Source organism: Myotis daubentonii, chromosome 5 (assembly GCF_963259705.1).
Source record: "Myotis daubentonii chromosome 5, mMyoDau2.1, whole genome shotgun sequence".
NCBI classification, from domain to species: Eukaryota; Metazoa; Chordata; class Mammalia; order Chiroptera; family Vespertilionidae; genus Myotis; species Myotis daubentonii.
This window is the reverse complement of record NC_081844.1, coordinates 18,374,348-18,395,985: the sequence shown is the minus strand read 5'-3', so window position 1 is coordinate 18,395,985 and position 21,638 is coordinate 18,374,348. Positions and strand designations below refer to the sequence as shown.

The following is a 21,638-nucleotide window of genomic DNA, read 5'->3' as shown; positions in this document are numbered from 1 at the left end:
GCTAGTACCGAGCCTGAGGCCTCTTATTATAGGGCATGCTGAGGTCAGCTCCTGCTTGTTTGAAAGATTTTAGAAAAGACTGAAGCCTAAGCCAGGACAGGCTATTCATATGGAAAGACCACTGCCAACAGCTTGGGTGGGGCTGCAAATTGGGTGGGGCGAGGTCTTGGGGAATCAGCAGGGTCAGATGAACAGTGTGAGTCAGGTTGATGGAAACTCAGATATGGCGCCTGCCAGTTGGCTCTGTGGCAGAGGAGGTCTCAGCCTAGGAACAAGGACCTTTGCCAGCACTTTTGTCTGGGAGAAAGCTGCCCCCCAGATCTTGCCTTGATGCCAGACAATGTAGTTCCTCCTGTATGTCCCCGGATCCTTTCAAGCTACTGCCCCAGCACTGGAGCTCAGAGGGAGTGAGTCTGAGTAATTCTGTGTGCTAGCCCTTTAAGAGGAATACCTGGGACTCCAGAAGCCTACATGTCACTCAACCACAATCCCCACTGGTTTTTACAGCCTGAAGTCATGGGGACTTCTCTTCCTGCCACAGGAACCCCGGACAGAGGGGTCTGGTGTGGGGCTGGGACCCTTGCTCCTCACGTAGACCTCCGCAGCCAAGATATCCCTCCCGATTAAAAAAATGCCACATGTGGGTATGGGACCAGCCTGTTCCTCGCCTCTGCCCTTCCTAAAGAAGAAGTCTCAGTTTGGCTTCTTCTTTAAGTCTCTAGTTGTAGGACGTCCACTCAGCCAGATTCCAGGCAGGTCTGAACGATGGTTGTTTGTGGGTTAGATGTAATTTTGATGTGGTTGTGGGAGGACGCCAATGCTGCATTTACCTACGCCACCATCTTGACTGGAAGACAGGAATAGTACAGTTTTTCTGCTTTCCTTTTTTAAACACGTTGGTGGTGACAAAACAGGTTGAGAGGGCCTCACAGCTGAGATGAGACATTCTTTCTTGCTAACCAGTTGAGCTAAACTGACTCCCTGTGCAGGCACCCTGTGAGAGGGCAGGGTCAGGAAGGCTTGCAAAGGCCACGTACCCAGTCAGCCGACCAGGAGAGACACGACCCGCCAGGCTGCGGAGCTGACTTAGAGGGGAAGACCCACTCAAGCTGTTTTCTCGAGAGCAGAGTGCGTGGCTCACCTGAGGATTACAGACTATTGTCTGGACTTGGGGGACTTTTAGGGCCTTGAGTTCGCCTACCAGCGGTTCTCAACCTGTGGGCCGCGACCCCTGAAAACACATCCTGCATATCTGGTATTTACATTACGATTCATCACAGTAGCAAAATTACAGTTATGAAGTAGCAATGAAAATGATTTTATGGCTGGGGGTCACCACAGCATGAGGAACTGTATGAAAGGGTCGCGGCGTTAGGAAGGTTGAGAACCACAGGTGAAAGCCCAGGTATCTTTCTGCCACAGAAAGAAGCCAGGAGCCAGTTATCTAAGAGTCATGTTGTCAAGCATGTGTCACATCCCACTATTCATTTCCTTAGCCTGAAGAGAGAAAGAGCTGTCTTCAAGAAGAGCAAGAAGAGGTGACAGGTACATTTTATTTTATTCCGGAGCCTAACTGGGGGAGTCTGGAAAGACTGCTACAAGAGAAAAGCCAGCAGCCCGGGGCTGTCGTGGGTGACAGTTCGTGGGCAGAGCTCACGCCTCACACACCTCTCCACCTAGAAGCAAAGGAGCTCAGGTAGCGCCACAAACACGCCGAGCACTGCCTCGGTGGTTCCTGCCCTTGTAGAGCCCCCCCCCCCCCCCGCCCACGCCCCCCAGCTCCTGCTCATCCTTCCAGAATCTAAGAGCCACAAAACGCTATGCATGCTGGGTGCCAGGCCCTGGGAATACAAAGGAAAGTACAACCAGGTCCCTGCTCTCAGACTGGTCTAGCAAATACGGCATCACACAAAGGCACCCTCTCCCAGCCCAGTCTTTTGCGCCAGGAATTACGTCTACTCAGCATTATCGCGGATATGAAAACTATTTACAAATTAGTCTCCCACACACTCTGCTTTTCAGTGAGCTCCGAGAGGGCAGAGAATATCTTAGCTGTCTTGGTTTCTCTAGCACCTCGCACGATGCGTCAACAAGTGGAATAAGCACGGTGGCGGTGGTAGTGGTGGGTAACACCCCTAACTTTCCAGATAGAGGTTATGAAATGCCCAGGGCTGCTGTCAGCTGGCTTTGTAAGCCCTCTTCCATAGAAGGCTCCAGTGACTGACTGGGTCCAGGCCTTGGTTCCCTCCCCGGGGCCCATCCTTCTCCCTCAAACAGGTTCTCATTTAAGACCTCATCCTCCTGAAGGACTCCGGTCCTTCCCCATTTCTAATAATTCTGGCAGAACCCAAACACTATGGGCTGCCTTGTGAAGGAGGCTGTACCAACCCTGGCTGGCTGGCGGGTGGGGTAGTGGGACAGCGGTCTTGTAATTGCTGTGGTTTCCCCCTCACAACTGAAACAAAACCCCAACTCTGAGACGCGTAGGCCTAGTGCGACCAGTTCCAGCCTCTCTCCAAACTCAACTGGGGACTTTCAGTCCCTGATTCCGCTTTCTGCCCCCGTTTCCCACCTCAGGGCCTCTGAAGGTGCCGTGCCCGCTCCACCTGGCCTCCCGCAGCGTGCCACCCCTTTCCTTACAGCTTTTCTCACAATTTATACTGTTTTGTTCTTAAATGTGTTTCTTGATTGTAGAGAGAGAGGAAGGGAGAGGGAGAGAAACATTGGTCATTGGCTGCCTCTTGCACGCCCCCCACTGGGACTGGAGCCCACAACCTGGGCATGTGCCCCAGCCGGGACTTGAACAGGTGACCTCTTGGTGAAGGCATCCACGCTCAACCACTGAGCCACACCGGCTGGGCTATACTAAGTTTTTTGCACTTATTTTCTCAAACCATGAGCTTGAGAACTGGGACTGTGCCAGAAGCCAGTAGCTCTGCACACAGTATCTAATAAATATTCGAAAAGTTAATAAAAAAGCGGGGGGTCCTTTGTTTCCACCCAGCTCCCCGAGTGACCATTTTTCCTGATGGCTCCCACACCTACTCAGGGACCCATCCCTTTATTCCCAAGTCCATTCTCCACAACTCCCCATTACCTGCACTCAAAATCCCCCACTTCATGAATCCCACTAACTAATCTACTCACACCCCAACATGCCTCCTCCCCCTCACAATTCCCTAAACCCCCTTTCACCGTAGGCCGCCCCTTAAGCCCATCCCTCTCGCCCCGGGACGATCTCCTACCCCCCCCCCGCCCCCCGCCCTCTCCCAGTCCCCGTTAGCCCCATAAGCTTTTCAATCCGTTACATTTTAACCCCATAAACCCCTGTTCGTCCTCCTCAAGCCCCCCCACACCTGCTTCCCCGCTTAGACACGCACCGGTGCTGTCGCCCAGCCGCCCCGCCGCGGGGCCCGCCCCTTCCTGGGCCGGACTTCGGTGGCTCCGGCCCCAGCCGAGCCGCGCAGCACCCCCCGCGCCTCCTCCAGGCTCCGCTCGCCCGGCGAGGCCGTGATCGGCCGCAGGGGTCTCCGAGCTGGGCCGGCGGGGCCTGGCGGCGGGCCCGGAGGGCGCGGGGAGGAGGCGCCGAGCCTGGGGCACTCGCGTGGGCCGGCGGCCAAGAGCTGCTGCACGTGAGCCGCGCCCCGACCCTCCCAGCCGCCGCGCGCCGCCCACGGGCACCCCAACAGCCCGCGCCACGGCCGGGAGAGCGCGGGGTTGTAAAGGCGCTCCCCGCCCCCCCCCCCCCATCCTCCTCTAGACCCGCTCCGCCTGCTTCAGTGGTCCTCAGGGTCCCCCACATCTCAGAGCAGCCCGCCGTCCCCCCAGCCACCCCTTCCTGCTCAGAATTTCCCTTGGCCCTCAAGGCTCCATCACCCTTCCCTGAGGGGCACCGGGATGGTGCTGGGAGGTGAGAACGGAGTGGGTTTCTCAGCTGTCCAAGTTAGTTCTGTTCACCTTACAAGGTCTGCCTTGAGCGTGACCACTCTCTTGTTTATTCATCCTCTTGCTCTGCAGCATTCCAGGCCCAGAAAACGCTACCACATGGGTAACGAATGGATACTTCCAGGAGACCAACCTGCGGTGCACCCCGAGACAGCAGCTCCTCATTCGAGAGAAGAGGAACAGACTGGACAAGAATTACTTACGCAATTTCGTGGACTGCCTGGAGCCTGTTCGCTCTGAGGGCCGCCCCCAGATGCAGGCTCAGCCCTCCGGGGCAGGGCTCCCATCGCTGCTGGAGAGGAGATGCAGTAACCACCTGGAGATTGGATTAGGGACCCCCCCCCCCAAGAGACAGCAGGGAATGGAAATGAGTGATGTGGGCCAGTGTAAGAACAACCTCAAAAGCTTCCTGATGAGAGTTGACACTTGGCCCCAATAACAGGAAGTACTAGGCCGTGGGCGCCACGGAGAGCGAAAGCCCGCTGAGGAAGGTCAGCTGCTAGCACAGTTCTTGCACAGGCGGCCTGAAAATAGTGGGCAGCTTTGGTGTCCGTTAGAGAATGGAGTGAGGGGATGGGTGTTTGAAAGCTTCAGAGACCAGCAGGGACAAAAACTTGAAGTCACCAGGTAGAGAATAGAGACCTGCAAGAGAGGGCAAACTGGTGGGACGAAATCCCAAAGGAGAGTCAAGGACTGTGAGTTAGAACCTGGAGGATGCTCAGCCGGTGAAGCACAGAGCTGTCTTTCGAGGTCCTAGGAATTGGTCGGCTGCCTCGGCCCCCAAAATGACACGTCTACCCAACAGGCCCAGAGCTCCGTGGAGGCGAAGACGGCATCTTTCATGGGCAGGTGCCCAGGCACCTGCTGGAAGCTGCCATCCTGGGTCATCACCTCTGGAGTTGCAGGCCCCAGCCCCAGCCCCAGGCGCCATGCTGCCCACTTTGGACCCTGGAGAAGTACCCAGCACCCCAGTTCATTATTGCCTCCTCACAAAGCTGCCTTAGGGCTGGGAGTTTCCCCAAAGGGAAGCCCAGCCCCATGTAATGTAGAAGGACCTAGATCAGTGGTTCTCAACCTTCTGGCCCTTTAAATACAGTTGCTCATGTTGTGACCCCCAACCATAAAATTATTTTTGTTGCTACTTCATAACTGTAATGTTGCTACTGTTATGAATTATAATGTAAATATCTGATATGCAGGATGGTCTTAGGCGACCCCTGTGAAAGGGTTGTTCAACCGCCAAAGGGGTCGCGACCCACAGGTTGAGAACCGCAGACCTAGATGTTTTTGGTTCCTTGGCAATGCGTACATTAGTAGCTTAAGAACCGGGCCTCAGCCCTAGCCGGCTTGGCTCAGGCGATAGAGCATCGGCCTGCGCACTGAAGGGTCCCAGGTTCGATTCCGGTCAAGGGCACGTGCCTGGGTTGCAGGCTTGACCCCCAGTGGGGGGCGTGCAGGAGGCAGCTGATCAATGATTCTCTCTCATCATGGATGTTTCTCTCTCTCTCTCTCTCTCTCTCTCTCTCTCTCTCTCTCCTTCTCCCTTCCTCTCTGAAATCAATAAATATGTATTTAAAAAAAAAACTTAAAAAAAAGAAAAAAAAGAACTGGGCCTCTGATGGGAGGCCTGCTTTCAGAATCGGCTGTTATTCTGTGTGTGAACCTGAAGTAGCGACATAACCCCAGCTCCTCCTTAGGTGGAAGCAGAGCATCCAGACCCTGGTCTGCACTATGCCTAGCAGGTGCTTCTATGAACATCTGAGATGGGGCTCCTCATCAGGAGTCTGGTGTGTCTGAAGCCTTCGGGGGGCTGTGGGGTGAGGTGGGAAAAGCCAGGCTGAGCTTGTGACCAATTTCACACTTTGTGGGAACCAGAAGCTCCTTCCCCAGGGGCCTCTCCAGTCCCTGCATGCATCTCTGTGTCCTTTCAAAGCTGTGGAACCATGGGCCAGATCTCAACCTCTCAAAGCCACTGTCCTCACCTGAAAATAAGTGTAATACCTGCAGGTGATGGTTAAATAATGCACCGGAAGTGCTTATCAGTGTGCCAGACATCAGGGGAGCTTGCGAAATGGCAACACTCAAATCTGGCACCCTGCTCCATGGATCCCCCTACCCTGACTGTGGGTGTGCAGTGTGCAATGGGATGGACACGCGCGACTGTTAACCTGGACTGGGACAAAAGGGCAGGCGGGAAAGAGAGGGCTCACATGGTCCATGAACTACTCAGCTCCAGAGGATGAAGACAGGCAGTTGGCAAGATGGAGGCAAGGGAACAAGTGGAGACGACAGACAAGAGGGAACAGATCTAAGTCTCCAAGCGCGACGGAGGAACAGCCAGCCAGAGACTGAAGGGGAACAAGAACAGGGCTGCAGAGATGGACAATTCTGGGACACAGTGACAGACTGAGCTGACGACGGAAAGTGCTTTGCAGACCTCAGAGGAAAAATAAAAGTTTACTCCTTAATATGTCCTCCTTGTGGGTACCCTCAAGTCTAACGGGGACAGGCAAGCCCGGAGGCTTCACGGGGCCACAAACTCTGTGCCCCTGAGGAATCAGCCTCAGGCACATGGTGCATCCATGATCTGTCCTTGTGACTTTGGGCATCATGGCCTGAGAGTCCTCATCTCTCCGACCTTTAACACACACCACCACGGACAAGGAAGCAGTCCACAGGGTTTACCAGGGATGTGCAGTGAAACAGGAACATGTCTGTTAAAACCCCCAAACCTGAGATGATTGAAGAGCCAGTTCCGGTGCCCCATCTGACACTGTCCCGGGCACCTGGAGATGACACGTACGCCCAGGCCCCGGAGCAGGCAGAGCTGTGTGTGTCTGAGGAGGTCTGGCATCCGGACCGAGGGTCTGCCTTTAATTCTGTCCTTCAAATTGGGTTGAACCGGGCACATCCACAAGTGGTCAGGGGTGCGAGCGGGCACTTGCTGCCTCCCGCTGAAGTCCAAGGTTGGCTAAAGGGTGGAATCCATCAGGGGGTGGCCATTCTCAGGAAGCATGATGCGAGTGCTGGCGCCTGCTCGGGTGGAGGATGTGTAGTGGGCAGACTCCTGGGTGGACCGGCGGAGGCACTGACAGCAGAGGAGGCGGCGGAAGGTGCGGCGCATCTCAGCATCGCGGCAGGAGTACACCACAGCGTTGACCAGGGAGTTGGCCTCGGCCAAGAGTAGGAAATACTTCTCCACAGCCAGGACGTTGCAGGACTTGCAGTCCAGGCCGTCTAGGAGCAGCACCACCTGGCCCGGCGTCCAACAAACCACGAACGCCCCTGCGGGATGGAGCCCGAGGTGACCCACAGCTCCAAGCTCAGGCCTGGAGGGGTGTCCAGAGCGTGGACAACAGCTGTGGTTTGCAGTGCGAGGGAGGCTTGTCTTGCTGGCTTGGCAGGGTGATGGGGCAGAATTGCTAAGAAGGGTCTCTTTACACTGACTCATCTGCCAGAAGGGACACCTTTCTGAATTGGTGCACTGTGGCCAGAGCCCTGGGCATTTCTACATGGAGATCTGCTCTGTGGGGAAAAGACGTCACTGTGGGACAGGCCAGCTACCCCGTGGGGGGAAGGAGACCATTGGAAGAGTCACTCCTTGTTCTTGTGTGTTTGTGCGTGTGTGTGGGGGGGAGGGTGGGGGGTGGGGGTAGGTATATCCTAATGGGAAGGCCTCTTGCTGCCTCCCCCACCCAGACCATCCTACATTGCAACAGCCAGTGACCATGTTACCCCCTTAAGGAATTCAGAACAAAATCTGACTTCTACCTCTGCCCTCTGAGGCTGTGCTGACCTGCTCTCCTCTCTGGAATTGCTGCCTGGGGTTCTCTGTCCTTCTGCCAGGAACTCTTTCCCCTTCTCTAGCAATTAGGTCTCTGCTCAGATATCACCTCCTTGGAGAACCTTCCCCACCCAAATCCTCTCCTCCCATCACACTCCTCCATCAGGTCTTGGAGGAGTTGGGGGAAAGTGGGGTCCCACTCACCCAGGATGATGACAACAGTCTTGACCAGGCTGAGCGTGGTCTCGCGGTAACGGGGGTGGCAGCTGACATGCTCCGCCATGCGCTGCACCCGCCGACGAACGTAGAAGAATATGCGGGTGTAGACAGCCACCATGAGCAGGAAGACGAGCAGGCTGGACAGGGCCCAGACCGCCAGGTAGGAGCGGCTGAGCAGGGGGGCCATGCGTGAGCATCTGTCCAGGGCACAGAGGCAGTGCCAGGAGTGGGCGGGCAGCAGCCCCAGGCCCAGCGCAGCCACCCACACGCCCACAATGAGCATGACGACGCGGCCACGCGGCAGGCGGCTGTGCAGCTGCACGGCCATCACGCTGCGGTGCCGCTCCACGGCGATGGCCAGCAGCGTGGCCACCGAGGCCGTCAGGCTGGTGTCCAGCAGACCCTGCCGCACGAACCAGCCCTGGAGCGAGAGCCGGGCTGTGCGCGGGCCAGTGTGAAACATGAGGAAGAGGTAGGCCACGCCGGCAAAGAGGTCAGCGGCGGCCAGGTTGCCAAGCAGGTAGTAAATGGGCTGGTGGAAGCGACGGTTCGAGGCGATGGCCGCGATGATCAGCAGGTTGGTCAGCAGCACCAGCACGCTGACCGTCAGGCCCAGGGCCACCACCACCACGTCCTTCGGCCGCCAGTGGGAGCTCAGCTCCTTGCCACTGTTGTTGTAGAAGAAGCCGATGGTCTCGTTGTAGTAGCACTGGGCCATGGTGACCACCTGGGGGCAGAGGAAAAGGTCAATGCGGGCGGCACGTGTGGGAAGGACGCAGAAAGGAGCAGCACACAGGCAGGATCAGGACAAGAAGGCCAAAGCTCTCAAACTCAAAGGCCTCAGGGCAAAGTGGTGTTTGGGGGACCAGAGTGACCTAGAAAAGCAAGCTCCGTGGGTTGTGGGGTGCTGGTGGGACAGCTGTTGCTCATTTACAAATAAGACTCTCACAGCCTTAGCTGGCTTAGCTCACTGGATAGAGCGTCGGCCTGTGGACTGAAGGGTCCCGGGTTTGATTCCGGTCAAGGGTCCGCACCGAGGGTGCAGGCTCCATCCCTGGTCAGAGTGTGAGCCAGAGGCAGCCAACTGACTGTCTCTCTCATCAATGTTTCTCTCTCTCTTTCTCCCTCCCTTACACTCTTGAAAAATATCCTCGGGTGAGAGTTAACAGAAAAAAAAAAAAGAAAAAGAAAGAAAAAGACTCTTACAGAAGTTACCTCCCAAATCAAACAACTGGCTGGGTTTGTTTGTTTGTGTGTCTCCCGCCCGCCCCCCAGTTGGTTCTGTTTTGTAGCCTAAAGGAACAAACAAAATCCATCTGCCCAGTTCCACCAGTCTGGGTCCAGTCTGTTCTGGTCGGGGAGGCTGGGTTAGGGCAGGACAAAGGGGTGTGAGCGGGGAGGGAGGTAAGCTCAGTGTCGGGGTCGCTGCAGAGAGCAGAGCTCAGGGGCATGTGCGCGCGGTGGGGCCTCTGCTGGGGCCCCGCAGGCGGTGGTGCTGGGCCTGGGGGTGACTGGGGCCGAGCGGACAGCCCGGGAGTTGGGCGACGGGCTTCGGACGAGAGCGCTGCCGGTGCGGGCGGGGTCAGGCCGCTCGGGGGACGCGGGCTCCGGTGGCCTCCGCGAAGGGCGCAGCCGGCGGGGCTTTCGAGCGCCCAGGCTGGGAGGAGGGTGAGGGGAGGAGGGCGGCACCTGGGCCCCGCGGGCAGGCGCCACACCCTCCCGGGGGCCCGGCCCACCCGCCCCGTCCGCGCCGGCCTCACCTAGGCGGTCCTTCACGCCGCAGACCGGGCGGCCGCGCAGCACGGAGGGCCGGGCCGGGCACCCATGGCCCAGCGAGCGCGCAGGGAGCGCAAGTGTGAGTGCGCTCAGCGCGGGCAGCACACGGCGCGGGAGGCGGTGCCGCCCTCCCGGTCCTGTCCCAGCCGGTCCCGGCCCAGCCCCGGCGCCCCGCCCCCGCCCCTGGGGGGCCCCGCCCCGCCCCCGCCGCCCGCGGAGCACAGGGTCGCCCGGAACCGCGGTCCCCCATTTCCTCCCGCCTCGCGGCCCCTCTCCACTTCCGGCGTGGGACCCCCGCCCGTCCCCGCACACCTCGCGCGCCCGCAGTTTCGGGCCTCGGGGCGGCTGAGTCACTCGCGGCTGGAGAACTCCCGCCGTGACCTCGCGCCGCCCGGGCTCGGCTCCGGGGGTCCCAGGGTCCGCACCCCGGCCCGGCCCAGCCCCGCTCCCTCGCGTCCAATCCGCCGCCGAGCTCCAGGCCCCGCCCTGATCCGCCCGGGCCCACCGCCCGGACCCCCGCCCCACCGCGGGCTCCCGGCGGGAGATGCCCGCGCCGCGGCCCCCGCCCTCTGCCGACCTCCTCGGCTGGCTGTCGGGTCCCGCCGCGCTGGTTTCTCGAAGTGCCGCCCCCGCGCCTCCCCGCCCCGGCGGCGCTGCCCCCTGCCCGGGCCCTGGGCTCCCGCAGCCCGGCCCAGAGCACACAGCTCCATTGTCCGGGTTATCTTCACTTTGTTATATTTGGTTATGCAGGACGGGCCGGGAGTTCCCGCAGGGCCGGGTGGCATGACTCAGCTCGGTGCCCCCGTCCAGCCTGACCGCCTATCGGTGCCCAAAGAAAGGCGGCCTTGGTTTCCCTGGTGGTAAAACGGGGCCACAGGCTGCTGCCCTCACCTGGCAAAGAAAGACACTGACGGGCATAAGGACACAGTTTATTCAGGGGCCGTCAGACCCCAGGCACGACCGACCGACCGACCGACCGGCCGGCCGGGATGTATCTGGCTGTCACTCCCCCCACTCCAGAAGCAGGTCACTTGGGGTCAGCGAAGGAGGTGGGCTGAGGTGGGGAAGTGGCCACGACCAAAGTAGCCAACGGTACCCCTGTCCAAGGGGTCAGAGACTAGGGCGGACCCCAAGGATCCTGTGACCTGTATTGGACCTGAGTATTGACCCTGAGTGACCGCTGAACCTGAGTGGCCCTGACGCTTGGCAGTAACCCGTGTCTCGTGGGGGGATCCTGGTACACTGTCCCCAAAAGGGTTTAGTCTTCCCCCAGGCCTGTAGTTTTTCCTTATAGGAACTCTCCTGATCCCCCAACATTGAACTGGGGAGAAGTGAGTCTATGTCCTCAGTCCTGGGCCACTTGGTCAGAGGGCTGGGCTGGTCAGAGACGCTCGACTTCCTCATCCTCAGGCGGAAGGTCCGGGCAGCAGGTGGCCGTGGGCACCTCCTCTCTGTGCAGCTTGGAGAGCAGCCGGGCTGTCTCCTGGGTGATCTCAAAGTGCTTGGGCAGTGGGGTGCGGCGCGGTGGATTGCCCTCAGGGGAGGCTGCAGCAGGGCCCGGTCCCCTGCCCCGCAAGCTCCCTTGAGGCCCTGATGTGACAGGCGTCTCCTCGTCAATTTTGTAAGCCACCAGGGCCAGGCTGGACAGCTGGTGGGTGACAGGCCGCACGCCCCCCCGGTGATACTTCACGGGCTGGCGGCTGAAGTAGCCACGGGACTGTGTCCCCAGGAGTGAGTCCTCGGGGCCTTGGCTGGACACTGCGGAATGGGGTGGTCACTGCTGAGCATCACTCGTCCTCTGGACATCCCTCCCGGGAGTCATCTCTCTGCCGAGCTACCCGGGCAGGGTACCCCAGAACTCCCGGTTTACTCCCAACACACTCACCTTCCCCTCTCTCCTCTTTGGTGTCTTGGGCCACTTCCTCTCTCTGGTCACTCTGTGGAGTTAGAATCTGTAGGGAGAAACCCAAGACCAAGACCCCCACAATAAAATCCCAGTTCTCTGCGACTCTTGGAGAACCGAGAGTTTGTTCCTGGACATGCACGTTCCTGTGTAGTTTTGGTGTCTGGGACGATGTGGTGCCCTTAACTGCCCTGCTGTGCAGAGCAATGTTACTGGTCTCCCCTGTGGGCTGTGAGGGCTGGGCCGCCCGGGTTCAGCAGAAGCCAACCAGGCTGTGACTTACTCATCTCCACACTAGGATGAGGCGACGCTCCTTCCTGTTCTGTTCTCTGCAGTCTTATGCCCAGTTAGCTGTACCGTCTCCCTAGTCTGCCTTTAGCTGAATGCTGATAGCAGCCGGAGCTCTTTCTATGAGTCAGAACCGTCCTGAGCACTTTGAGTCATTCCAGCTCTCAGAGTCCTACCTCTCACCAGCAACCCTAGGGACTGCAGTGGAGGAGGTCTGCACGCTCAGGAGTGGCAGGTGTAGCGGAACCCGAGGGACCAGGAAACCTCCCAAGGGGTCTCCTCTGTAAATGGTTTTCACTAACAGTGTCTGCCGCTCGGGGCTGTGGCGAGAATGACAGGAAGCCTGTAAAGTGCTCACGTAGTAGGTGACCTCTTTGGCCTCGCCTTCCCTTCATTCATTACACCACGGAGCTGTGCCCTGAACACACCAGGCATGCTCCCACCTCAGGGCCTTTGCATTGGCCATTCCCTTTGCCTGGAACGCACTTACCCTGCCCTTCCCTGGCTTATTTCTCCTTCACATCCTCCCAGTCTTTGTTCAAATCCACCTTCTCCAAGAGACCTGCCCACACCATCCTACTTACTGCTACAAACTGTCCATCACCTCTCACCTCCTGTCCCTGATATCCCTTACCTTATGCTACTCTTTCTTTCCTCTATAGTACTTGTCACCATGTAACATCCTATATAACTAACTCTGTATCATATTTCTTGTTTATTGCTGGTTTCTTTCCCATGAGAATGCAGGCACCAAGAGAACAGGGTCTTTGAATATTCTGCTCACTGATGTATATGCCTAAAGCAATGCTTGGCACATAGTAGGTGTTAAATAAGTATTCTGTTGAAGGGATGAATGATCCCCCTCTGCAGGGCTGTATCCTGTTGTCACTCCATGATTAACGCTCCCTCCCCTCCCCAGTTCCACTCCTCACTTCTCCTTCTAGAATGAGCACAGGGTACGTAAGGAAGGAGTGAAAGAGAACATTTTAAAGGGAAAGGAAGGGAGGAGAGCGAATGAGAAGATGAAATGGAGAAAGGACCCTCCCCATGTCTGTGGGCCCAGCTGGTTCCTACCTCAGAGGGCATGACCTCGGGCTGCTTCTCCAGGGCACTGTGGGGCTCAGGGTCTGGGTCTGAATCTGAGGGTAAGGTTGGGGGCAGGGGATCTGGGGCAAGGTATGGGGGTGCTGGCTGGGGGCTGGTTGTGAGGGGCCCAGGGCCTGGGCTGGGGTCTTGAGGTGGGAGCTCAGTGGCCAGGGGGAGCTCGTCCATCCCAAAGATCTGCTCATAGTGCACTATGAGGAACTCGACAAGCTGGGCCTGGTGCCCGAAGTCCAGGAGGCAGGTAACAGAGCCGGTGGCAGCTGCCCCAGGATCGTCCGGTGGCCGCAGCAGCGTAGGTCCAAACACAATGCCCAAGTTGTTGGCAGACATCTTGTTTTCCTCAAACTGTGCAGCCACCCTGGGGTGAGGAGAAGGAAAGGCACAGAGTGCACAGTCATCACTTATCAGGTGGGACCTGGAGGCCGGACTAGTGGTGACTTGCCCAAGTCACGGTCAGTGCCCTGGTCATAGTTGGAGACCAGCAGCTCTATGCCCAGCCAAGGGGTGCAGGAGTAGGCACCGAAAGTCAGAAGTCATGTATGAAGGCTCAGAGCTTAGAAAATACATGCAAAGGTCAGAGGTCAGTGTCAGGGGTCAGTAGTCACATGTCCAGTAGTCACAGATCCACTTCAAGGTCAGGGACAGTGCACACCTGAACAGATGAGCCACCAGATGCCGCAGGGTGTTGTAGTTAGAGTCAGGCAGCTGCACCAAGAGGGTCTTCAGCAAGCGAATCACCTCAGGACTGGGACTTGGGGTCTCAGAGTCGTGCCCGGGGTTCGCATGCAGGGTTTTAGCCAGAGAGATGAAGGCATCGTAGAAGTGGGAGGGGACCACGGGGTCAGTGAGCTGGGGGTGGAATGGCAGAGGGAACATGGGTGTGGGTGGGCTGCAGAGGGTCCTTAGCCTCAGCCTGCCCAGCTGGCCCTGCCCTGTCCCCTGGGCACCCACCTCCTGGAGGAATCGCTTGAGCACAGTTGAGACATCATGAGGTGAGTTCCCAGACAGGTCCACCAACGCTCGGCCATTCTCGAAAGCCTGACACAGCCGTTCCACTCGGACCCGGGACCCGCTGACCCGATAAATGCCCTGTGGGGCAGGGTGGGAAACAAACACCTGGGTAGTAATCCAGCCATGGAGAGGGCCGGGCCATTGCTGGGGATGGTCAAAGGTCAAGGGTCAAGGTAGCACCTGCACACCCAGAGCGCGCTGTTCTATCTCAGCCGTGCACTTGGTGACGACAAAGGGCACCTCCTCCGGGAAGTCCCTGGGCAGCTGCAGGAAGTTGGCCCCGAAGAGGGGTGTCCGGGCTGGGAGCCGCCTGTGTCCACAGAGGATCAGCAGAGTCTCAAGGCAGCGCTTGTGGCAGGTCAGAAAGCACTGCGGGTGGGTGGGAGCAAATTCATTGGTAGCAAATAAAAAGTAATTTAGAAAATGTTTTGCATAAATAAAGAACAGTTTCCTAAAAAAAAGGTCAGGGAGGTCATGGGGGGTCAGCAGAAGTGAAGGTTGGGAGGATCGGGAACGGGAAGCTCATGGCAATCATTCGATCAGGGCTGGTCCAGGGGCAGGAAGGTCACAGGAATACAGGTCATGGAGGTGCCTGGGGCTCGGGGAGGTCAGTGGGGTCAGCAGAGAGCACTGGGTCATCGGCCCGGGCCACACCTCCTCACATTCGGTCCCGCTGACCATGAAGGCCTCACACTCGCGGCACTTGGCTGGGCCCCTCAGTCGCCGCAGCCGGTGAGTCTGGGCTGCGTTGGAGAGCGTCCACTTCCTGAAGGGGCTGCCGGACCCGTTCTCAAGCCCATCTCCCAGGTCTGTGGGAAAGTAGGGTGAGGGGGGCCTGGTCCCTCCCTGCCCCCGTCCTGCCCCACCTGCTTCCAGCCTTACCAGGGTCTCGCTCCTCAAAGTCATCTGAAGACTCAGTGCCTGTGGATGAGACCTTCACCAGCCGCCTCGTACCAGGGCCTGGAGTCAGAGGGTCCCAGAGGTTGGGGTCATAGGGGTCATGGGGAAGTTCCAAAACTAAGCAGACTTTCCTAGTTTTCAGGCCTTTCAGAACCACCCCCAGATATCCTTGGGGAAAGGGTTGAAGGTGTGTATGTGGGGGGTCAGATAGGTCAGAGGCTGAAGAAATAGGTCAGGAGTGTGGGTAGGTTAAAGGTCGAAGGGTAGGTTAGAGATTAAAGGTCAGAGCCTGGCCAGGGCTGGAGGAGGGTCAGAGTTAGGAGTGGGTCAGGGCCAGGTCCTGGCCCCACCTGGGCTGGAAGTGGGAGAGTCCAGGGATCGAGACTCGCTGCTACCGCCCACGCTGTCCACATCGCTGCCTGGAGCGGGGCCCGGAGTCCCTAGGAGGAGAGAGGTCAGTGAGGACGACCCTCCCCAGCACCACTCCTCCCAGCCCTCACTGCACTCACCCTGCCAGCCGGCGCCTGCGTCTTCCCCAGGGCCTGGCTCAGCTGCATTCTCATCCAACCGAGGAGGTGGGGGGCCGGAGAGCTTTTTCTTTGTGTCTAGAGGGGAGCTGAGAGGACAGGTTTGAGGGCTCTGAGAACCAGGACACTGGCCAAGGCGATAGCACCCAGGCTCCGCATCTGGGATCCAACTCCAAGTACTTGGGTCTGCAAGCCCTGAGGTGTATGAGCATGTGGCCAGTGCAGCGATCTTAAAGTCCTGACCCTCCCAGGACTGGGACAACCCCCGCTTCTCGGATGAGAGCCTTGGGTACTAACTCCAAGTGCTGAGGCTTTGAGTTCTTTGACCCCAAGTTCTCAGCCCAAGACGCCAACAGCCCGGCCCATGTCTGGGGCTCCTTCCTGACTCTGCTCCTAGGGGCCCACCTGTGCGGGGTAGGAACAAACTCCTGGAAAGAGAAGGCAGGTGGTGGCGGCGGCGGGGCCTCTGGCTGCAGTGTCCGCACGAACTCCTGGTAGCGCTGGCCAGGCTCGAAGGGCGCGCAGCACTCGGCCAGGGCGGTAAAGGCGCGGGGACCACGCTCTGCTTGCGCGCCTCGAAGCCGGAACAGTCCCAGGGTCACCTGCCAGGTGGAGACCATGGAGACCACACATGAGAGGGGGCGTGGAGTCAGACAGTGGGAGGCAGCCTAGGGATGAGGGTGTCACTGGGGGGTTGGTGGCCGGTCAGGGTCATCCTGTGGGCAGGACCCCACAGGAGTGGGACCTAGGCAGAGGTACATCGAGGGTCTGAGGCAGGGACTGGCCATCCGTAGAGATGGAGTGGGTCCTGGTACCATCTAGGCAGTTTAGGATCTGACCAGCCACCCCCCGGTGACACCGTCACTCCCACTCCGTGTCCCAACAAGACGTAGCGGTCACTTCATCCTTTCTGCCTGGATCCAGAGATGCCAGGAGGGAGGGGCGCTCGGCTTGGGGTAGGGTCTCACCCGCCTCATCACTTCGTCCCCCTGCAGCACCAGCTTGCGTATGTGTGACACGATTCGCTGTTTGGTGGCCTCTAAGTCCTGCTGCCTCGCATTGGCCTCACGGACGCAGGCCTGGTACAACGCCTCTGCCTCCTGCACCTGGAGAAAGCAAGGCCAGGGGTACAGGTGGGAGACAGCATGGGGTGGGGAGCACTGAAGCACTAGGGGGCCGAGGGGCAGGGTCACCACCTTGGCCTGGGCCTCCTCTCGGGAGCGCCTCCGCCGCTCTTGCTGTTTGCTCTGTCCCGGCGAGGCCTGGGGGGCTGGGTCCTCTGAGGATGCCTGGGTGCGCACCTGCAGGTCCTCGCTGCGATGCTGGTAATGGAGCTGGGCTCTCCGCAGTGCCTGCACCGCTTCGTTCTGGGGGAAGGGCAGGAGCACAGTCAGTGCCCCTTCCTCCCCTCCCCTAGCTCATCCTCACCCATCCGGGCCTCACCATCCGCTTCTGCTCTTTCATCCACTGCTCCTTGAACTCCTTCCGCCACTTCTCAATCTCAGTCCGTTTGGCGGCCAGGGGCTGGCAATGATGGGGGACGGGGATGCTGCCTCAGGGCCACTGGTCCTTCCGTTCCCTGAGGCCAGGTGCCTGTCACCCTCTGGATCCTTTTCAGGGTCTGCAGTCTCCCAGAGGGTCTTCTCACCCAGGGTACCAGGACTCACTCCATCTCCACGGAGAGCCAGTCCCTGCCTCAGACCCTGAATGTACCTCTGCCTAGGTCCCACTCCTGCGGGGTCCTGCCCCCAGGATGACCCTGACCAGCCACCCCCCGGTGACACCGTCACCCCCACTCCGTGTCCCAACAAGAAGACTTAGTGGTCACTTCATCCTTTCTGCCTTGATCCAGAGATGCCAAGAGACTCTTCCTGGGAACACCCAGCACCTCACCTTGCGCCCCACCAACAAACAAATGCAGTTTTGCAATTGCACAGGAAGCCTGGTTTGAATCTCTGCTGGGTAACCTTGGTCAAGTTCCTCAGCATGCATGGGCCTTAGCTTCCTCATCAGCAAAGAGCCCTGACGCTGAGTGGAGTGAATGGAATGGTGCGTGGGCAGCATGGCTCCCTCACCTGGTAGTAGTCTCTTTTCTGCTGGGCCACTGTCTCCATGGCCAGGGCTCCCAGGCTGAGGTCGTGCTCCAGAAACAGGGTGTAGATGTATTGCAGGGGCATGTGGCTCTGGGGTGGGGGTGGAAGATGCTGAGGATCTAGGGTTGGGGTTGGGCTGTGGTTCTTTCCAAAGGGTTTGGGCTCTGGGGGGGAGGGGGGCTGGTCATGGTTACCTGCTGGTGGATTGACACCTTGCCAGCCTCGGCGATCTTCATAATGCTTTTGGTAAAATCTAGCTCTGGGGGGAGACAGCAAGGGTCTGAGCTGGGCAGGGAGGGGGAGCTGCCTGGAGCCTGGGGCCGGTGGAAGGACCCTCACCAAGGCTGGCTCTCTTCTCGGTCCAGGCTAGCAGCTCCTTCGCATAGCGGCTCCAGGTCTTGGCATACTCCAGGGCTGCGTCCACACCACCCTTGGTCCGAATGAGCCGCAAGTCCAGTTCCTCCCCTGGGGCAGACAGGTGGACCTCTGACCTCTGAATCCTAAACTCCCTTGAAACCCTAACCTCACTCTAGACCTGACCAGTGACCTTTATTCTACACCCTATGACTCCCCAAAATACCCTTTACAATGACTTGCAATTTTATGCGGATTCTCCACCCAGACTGGGGCTCCCTGAGGGCAGGGGCTCACATCCGCTCTGTGCACTGCAGTGTCCCAGGTGCACAGGACAGGCAGTCGGTGATGACTTAAGGCAGTGGTTCTCAACCTTCCTAATGCTGCGACCCTTTAAAACAGTTCCTCATGTTGAGGTGACCCCCAACCATAAATGATTTTCGTTGCTACTTCATAACTGTAATCTTGCTACTGTTATGAATCGTCATGTAAATATCTGATCTGCAGGATGTATTTTCATTGTTACACATTGAACATAATTAAAGCATAGTGATTAATCACAAAAACAATATGTAATTATATATGTGTTTTCCGATGGTCTTAGGCGACCCCTGTGAAAGGGTCGTTCGACTTCCAAAGGGGTCGCGACCCACAGTTTGAGAACCGCTGACTTAAGGGAAGAACTTTCTGCCCCCACCTCCTGGCTTCAAACCCCCCTACCTGTAAGGGGTGCAGGACCCTCTGGGGAGGGGCCACTCCAATGGCTGGTTTCACTGGTCTGAGGGGGAGGGAGACAGCATTCAGGAACATGCAGGGCAGGGGGCCCCTCCTTAAAGCCCCTCCTCCTGGAGGCCCTCCTTCCTGCCCCCTTGGCTCCACCTCTCACCACAGTGGCCGAGGGGGTCTTGTCAGGCTCTGGGTCTCCTGAAAGTATAGGGTCTCCAGCCAGCATCTCAAGGGTCCTGGGAGGTAAGGGTATCAGGGTACCACCCTCCACCCAGGCTGTCCCGCTCAGGGTGCTGAGGGTCCCAGGGAATTTTGGCAGATGGTCCTGATACCACCTCAGTGACATCTCTTGTATCTGGGAGGTCTAAGGGATGGGGTTTTGGGGGACAACCAGGTGAGCTTTTTTATGAGACAGGAAACAGAGTTTGACAGGTTACAGGTAACTTTGGGATTCAGAGAGTGGGATTATAGGGGTCTCAAATGTTTTAAGGGGTCACCAGAGGATATGTGGGGGTTCTAGGACCACTATAGGGTTTTCCAGTGGATTTTGGGGGGGTGAAATTTGGGTGTTTTGGAGATTTTGGCAGGATTTGGGGGCGACCCAGTCTGAGACTCACGCGTTCCCCAGCGAAATTTCAAGGTTGTCCAGGCTCCGAAAGATGTCACTGTACCTCTTCCTGCTCTCAGGAGCCGGGGGAAGCCCTGAAAGCGGGGGTCATGTATGGGTACACGAAGCCTCCTTCAGTCCACAGCACCTCCGGTGGCTGTTTGGAGGTGGGGAGAGAGAAAGAAAGAGGAGCAAGACAGAAAGTTCTGGTTCTGTAGGGAGTGTGGGATGGGGTGGGTGCCTGAGTTGGAATGGAGGGAGGGTGGGCTTGGGTGGGTGGGGCTGACTTTGCCAGGCAGATGGACTCAGGCACAGCCCAACACAGAGAGCAGAGACAGCCACAAACACACGGGCTCAGAGGCAAAGAGACAAAACAGATGCCCCAGATGCAGTCACACTGTCCCCAGGGGCGAGAGCCAGCCTGGCAATGGAGCCACATGGAACTCAGGCCAGACAGATGGAAATACACATGGGACAGACAGGCAGAGAGCTGTGGCAGAAACACTGGCAGACCGAACCATCGGGCCATGAAGACTGAGGACTGACACTCAACATGCACAGAGAGACACAAACGACAGCCCCCCAACAAGCGGAAACTTGCTACATTTCTGTAACAGCTCCTCCCGCCCTTCTTCTGGGGGCCCCATCAGCGTTGCTCCTCCCTGGGCTGCGGAGCAGCAGGTGCGGACCCTGCTGCGCTGTCGCCCTCTCCCCTCTCCATCCGCGGTTGTTGCACCCTGCCCCCATCACAAATATCAAAAGCAGAAGCAGCCACTTCCCCTTCCTGGGCCCCTTCAACCAGGCATCCGGGGTGAAGACTCCAAGGGGGAGGGGGTCAGGGACTGGTGTCCCGGGCTCCTCTCGGCTTGGGGGGGACGGTGCCCACAATGGAGGATCCCCGGCGTCCTCCCCATTCAGGAACTCCTTCCCCTGCTCTAGGACAGAGAGGGACAACCATAGGCCCTCAATTTAGGGAGCGGGTATGGCTGATGCCCCTCTTGATCCCGATTCCCAGACCGCCTACCCGGCTCTGCTGCGTCCATGGCCTACAGGTTGCTCGGTGGGGACAGGGACTGAGATGATGGAACCGCCGGCTGGGCCTAGCCCAGATTTTCTGCTCGGGCTACCACCAGCTTCCGCGTCTCCCCGCCCCATGGCAGGCCACGCCCCCACTTTATCAAGCGAAACACGCCCTTGCCCGAGGCCACGCCCCCACTTTATTAAGCGAAACACGCCCTTGCCCGAGGCCACGCCCCCAGGCTCGGAAGCGCTGAAGGAGCTCCCTGCGCAAGGGCAGAGATGCTGTAAGGCCAGTGCCTCCTGGGCGGCCACCGCACACCTGGGCACTCCAGGACTCCATCCTGGCCAGGGTTCTCCTTCCCAGATCTTTGCGCGGTCCCAAAGCGCCAGCACACTCCCCAAGGAGTGACCCGAGTCCACCGGTTTTCGACCCTTCCACACACCCAGTGACATCCTGCTCAGGGCTCCGTGGACCCCTGAACCCGTCCAGCCCGACTAGAGACATGGAGCCCCTTGTGGAGGCCCGCAGTCCTGCCCAATTACAGGCGAATCAGAAGTCACCTAACACTTTGTGCCCAGAAACTCCTGGCCTGGGGGACTCCCAGTGACCCTCAAAGTTAGATCAGGCTCTTGAGGGCCAATTACAGCACAGCGTAGCCCTCAGTTCTTTTCAGGCCTGGGGTGGGATGGGGTAGTGATGAGGGCGGCACAGAAACCCTCCCCTGACCCCCCAATCATCCCTGGCAAACCCAATTCCAGACTGCTCTCCTGAGTCGCCTCAAGTTGTCGCAGGGATCTGGCCTCCCTCTACATTCCACATGACCACAGCAACCCTCTGCAGGCTGCAGTCTGGGGCCACTACCCCCCGGGACCTTGGCCAGCCAGTGCTCATGCTCACAGGTATCCACGGCTGGTTCCTGCTGCTTCCCAAGGCCTCCCAAGGCCTGCAGGCTACACTCCACTCACTGGGGAAGCAGACGGGGTGGGCTACCGAGGATGACCGACCGAGGGCAGGAAAGGACTGAGCTCCCCAATTAGCATCGGTGGGCAGGCGGCCCAGAAGTGTGAGTCTGGGTCCCCTGGCCTGAGGTGGTCACAAGCAGCTTCTGTTATAAAAATGCACCCACTCTTCACTCAGTGGAATTTCTGGTTGTAATTAGACTTCCATGTTTGTAACTTTGCTTCCTAAAGTTTTTCGCTGTTATCTCCAACCGGCTGCTCTCGTGCTGCCTGCTCTGACATTGCCGATTGCATTGAGCGCCCTTTGAAAGGAAGGACAGTCATTGTGAGGGCAGAGCCAGGCTGCTGGGTCAGTTTGGCTGTGACTGAAATGGCAACAGCACCCAAATGCCTCAGGACCCCAGCCTGAGTCAGCATTCTA

The 21,638-nt window shown here is 58.4% G+C and overlaps 2 protein-coding genes across 7 annotated transcripts; both read right to left on the bottom strand.

The window, feature by feature from the left end:
- Nucleotides 1–6,383: 6,383 nt before the first annotated feature.
- Nucleotides 6,384–12,641, bottom strand: LPAR2 (lysophosphatidic acid receptor 2). Of its 3 annotated transcripts, none has more exons than XM_059696066.1 (3): nt 11,610–12,641; nt 7,934–8,675; nt 6,384–7,230 (listed from the first exon to the last, which is right to left on the bottom strand). In XM_059696066.1, exons 2-3 carry the CDS (start codon nt 8,664–8,666, stop codon nt 6,917–6,919), a joined length of 1,047 nt encoding a protein of 348 aa, XP_059552049.1. In that variant the 5' UTR covers nt 8,667–8,675; nt 11,610–12,641; the 3' UTR covers nt 6,384–6,916. The 3 variants fall into 3 exon arrangements, with proteins under 3 accessions (XP_059552049.1, XP_059552050.1, XP_059552048.1); XM_059696067.1 differs by lacking the exon at nt 11,610–12,641 and adding an exon at nt 10,037–10,159; XM_059696065.1 differs by lacking the exon at nt 11,610–12,641 and adding an exon at nt 9,709–9,866.
- GMIP (GEM interacting protein) lies at nt 10,638–20,417 on the bottom strand. 4 transcript variants are annotated; one of them, XM_059696061.1, is made up of 22 exons: nt 20,262–20,392; nt 19,842–19,974; nt 19,248–19,332; nt 18,791–18,866; nt 18,625–18,682; nt 17,890–18,015; nt 17,745–17,809; nt 17,533–17,640; nt 16,901–16,981; nt 16,654–16,824; nt 16,426–16,563; nt 15,863–16,059; nt 15,440–15,546; nt 15,281–15,370; nt 14,913–14,990; nt 14,685–14,839; nt 14,211–14,399; nt 13,971–14,108; nt 13,672–13,868; nt 12,990–13,377; nt 11,610–11,676; nt 10,638–11,482 (listed from the first exon to the last, which is right to left on the bottom strand). In XM_059696061.1, the coding sequence occupies exons 2-22, from the start codon at nt 19,882–19,884 to the stop codon at nt 11,106–11,108; spliced, it is 2,934 nt and encodes a 977-aa protein (XP_059552044.1). In that variant the 5' UTR covers nt 19,885–19,974; nt 20,262–20,392; the 3' UTR covers nt 10,638–11,105. The 4 variants fall into 4 exon arrangements, with proteins under 4 accessions (XP_059552044.1, XP_059552045.1, XP_059552046.1 ...); XM_059696062.1 differs by lacking the exon at nt 19,842–19,974 and having other exon boundaries at nt 20,262–20,417; XM_059696063.1 differs by lacking the exon at nt 19,842–19,974 and having other exon boundaries at nt 19,248–19,394; nt 20,262–20,401.
- Between the last annotated feature and the right edge of the window lie 1,221 nt (nt 20,418–21,638).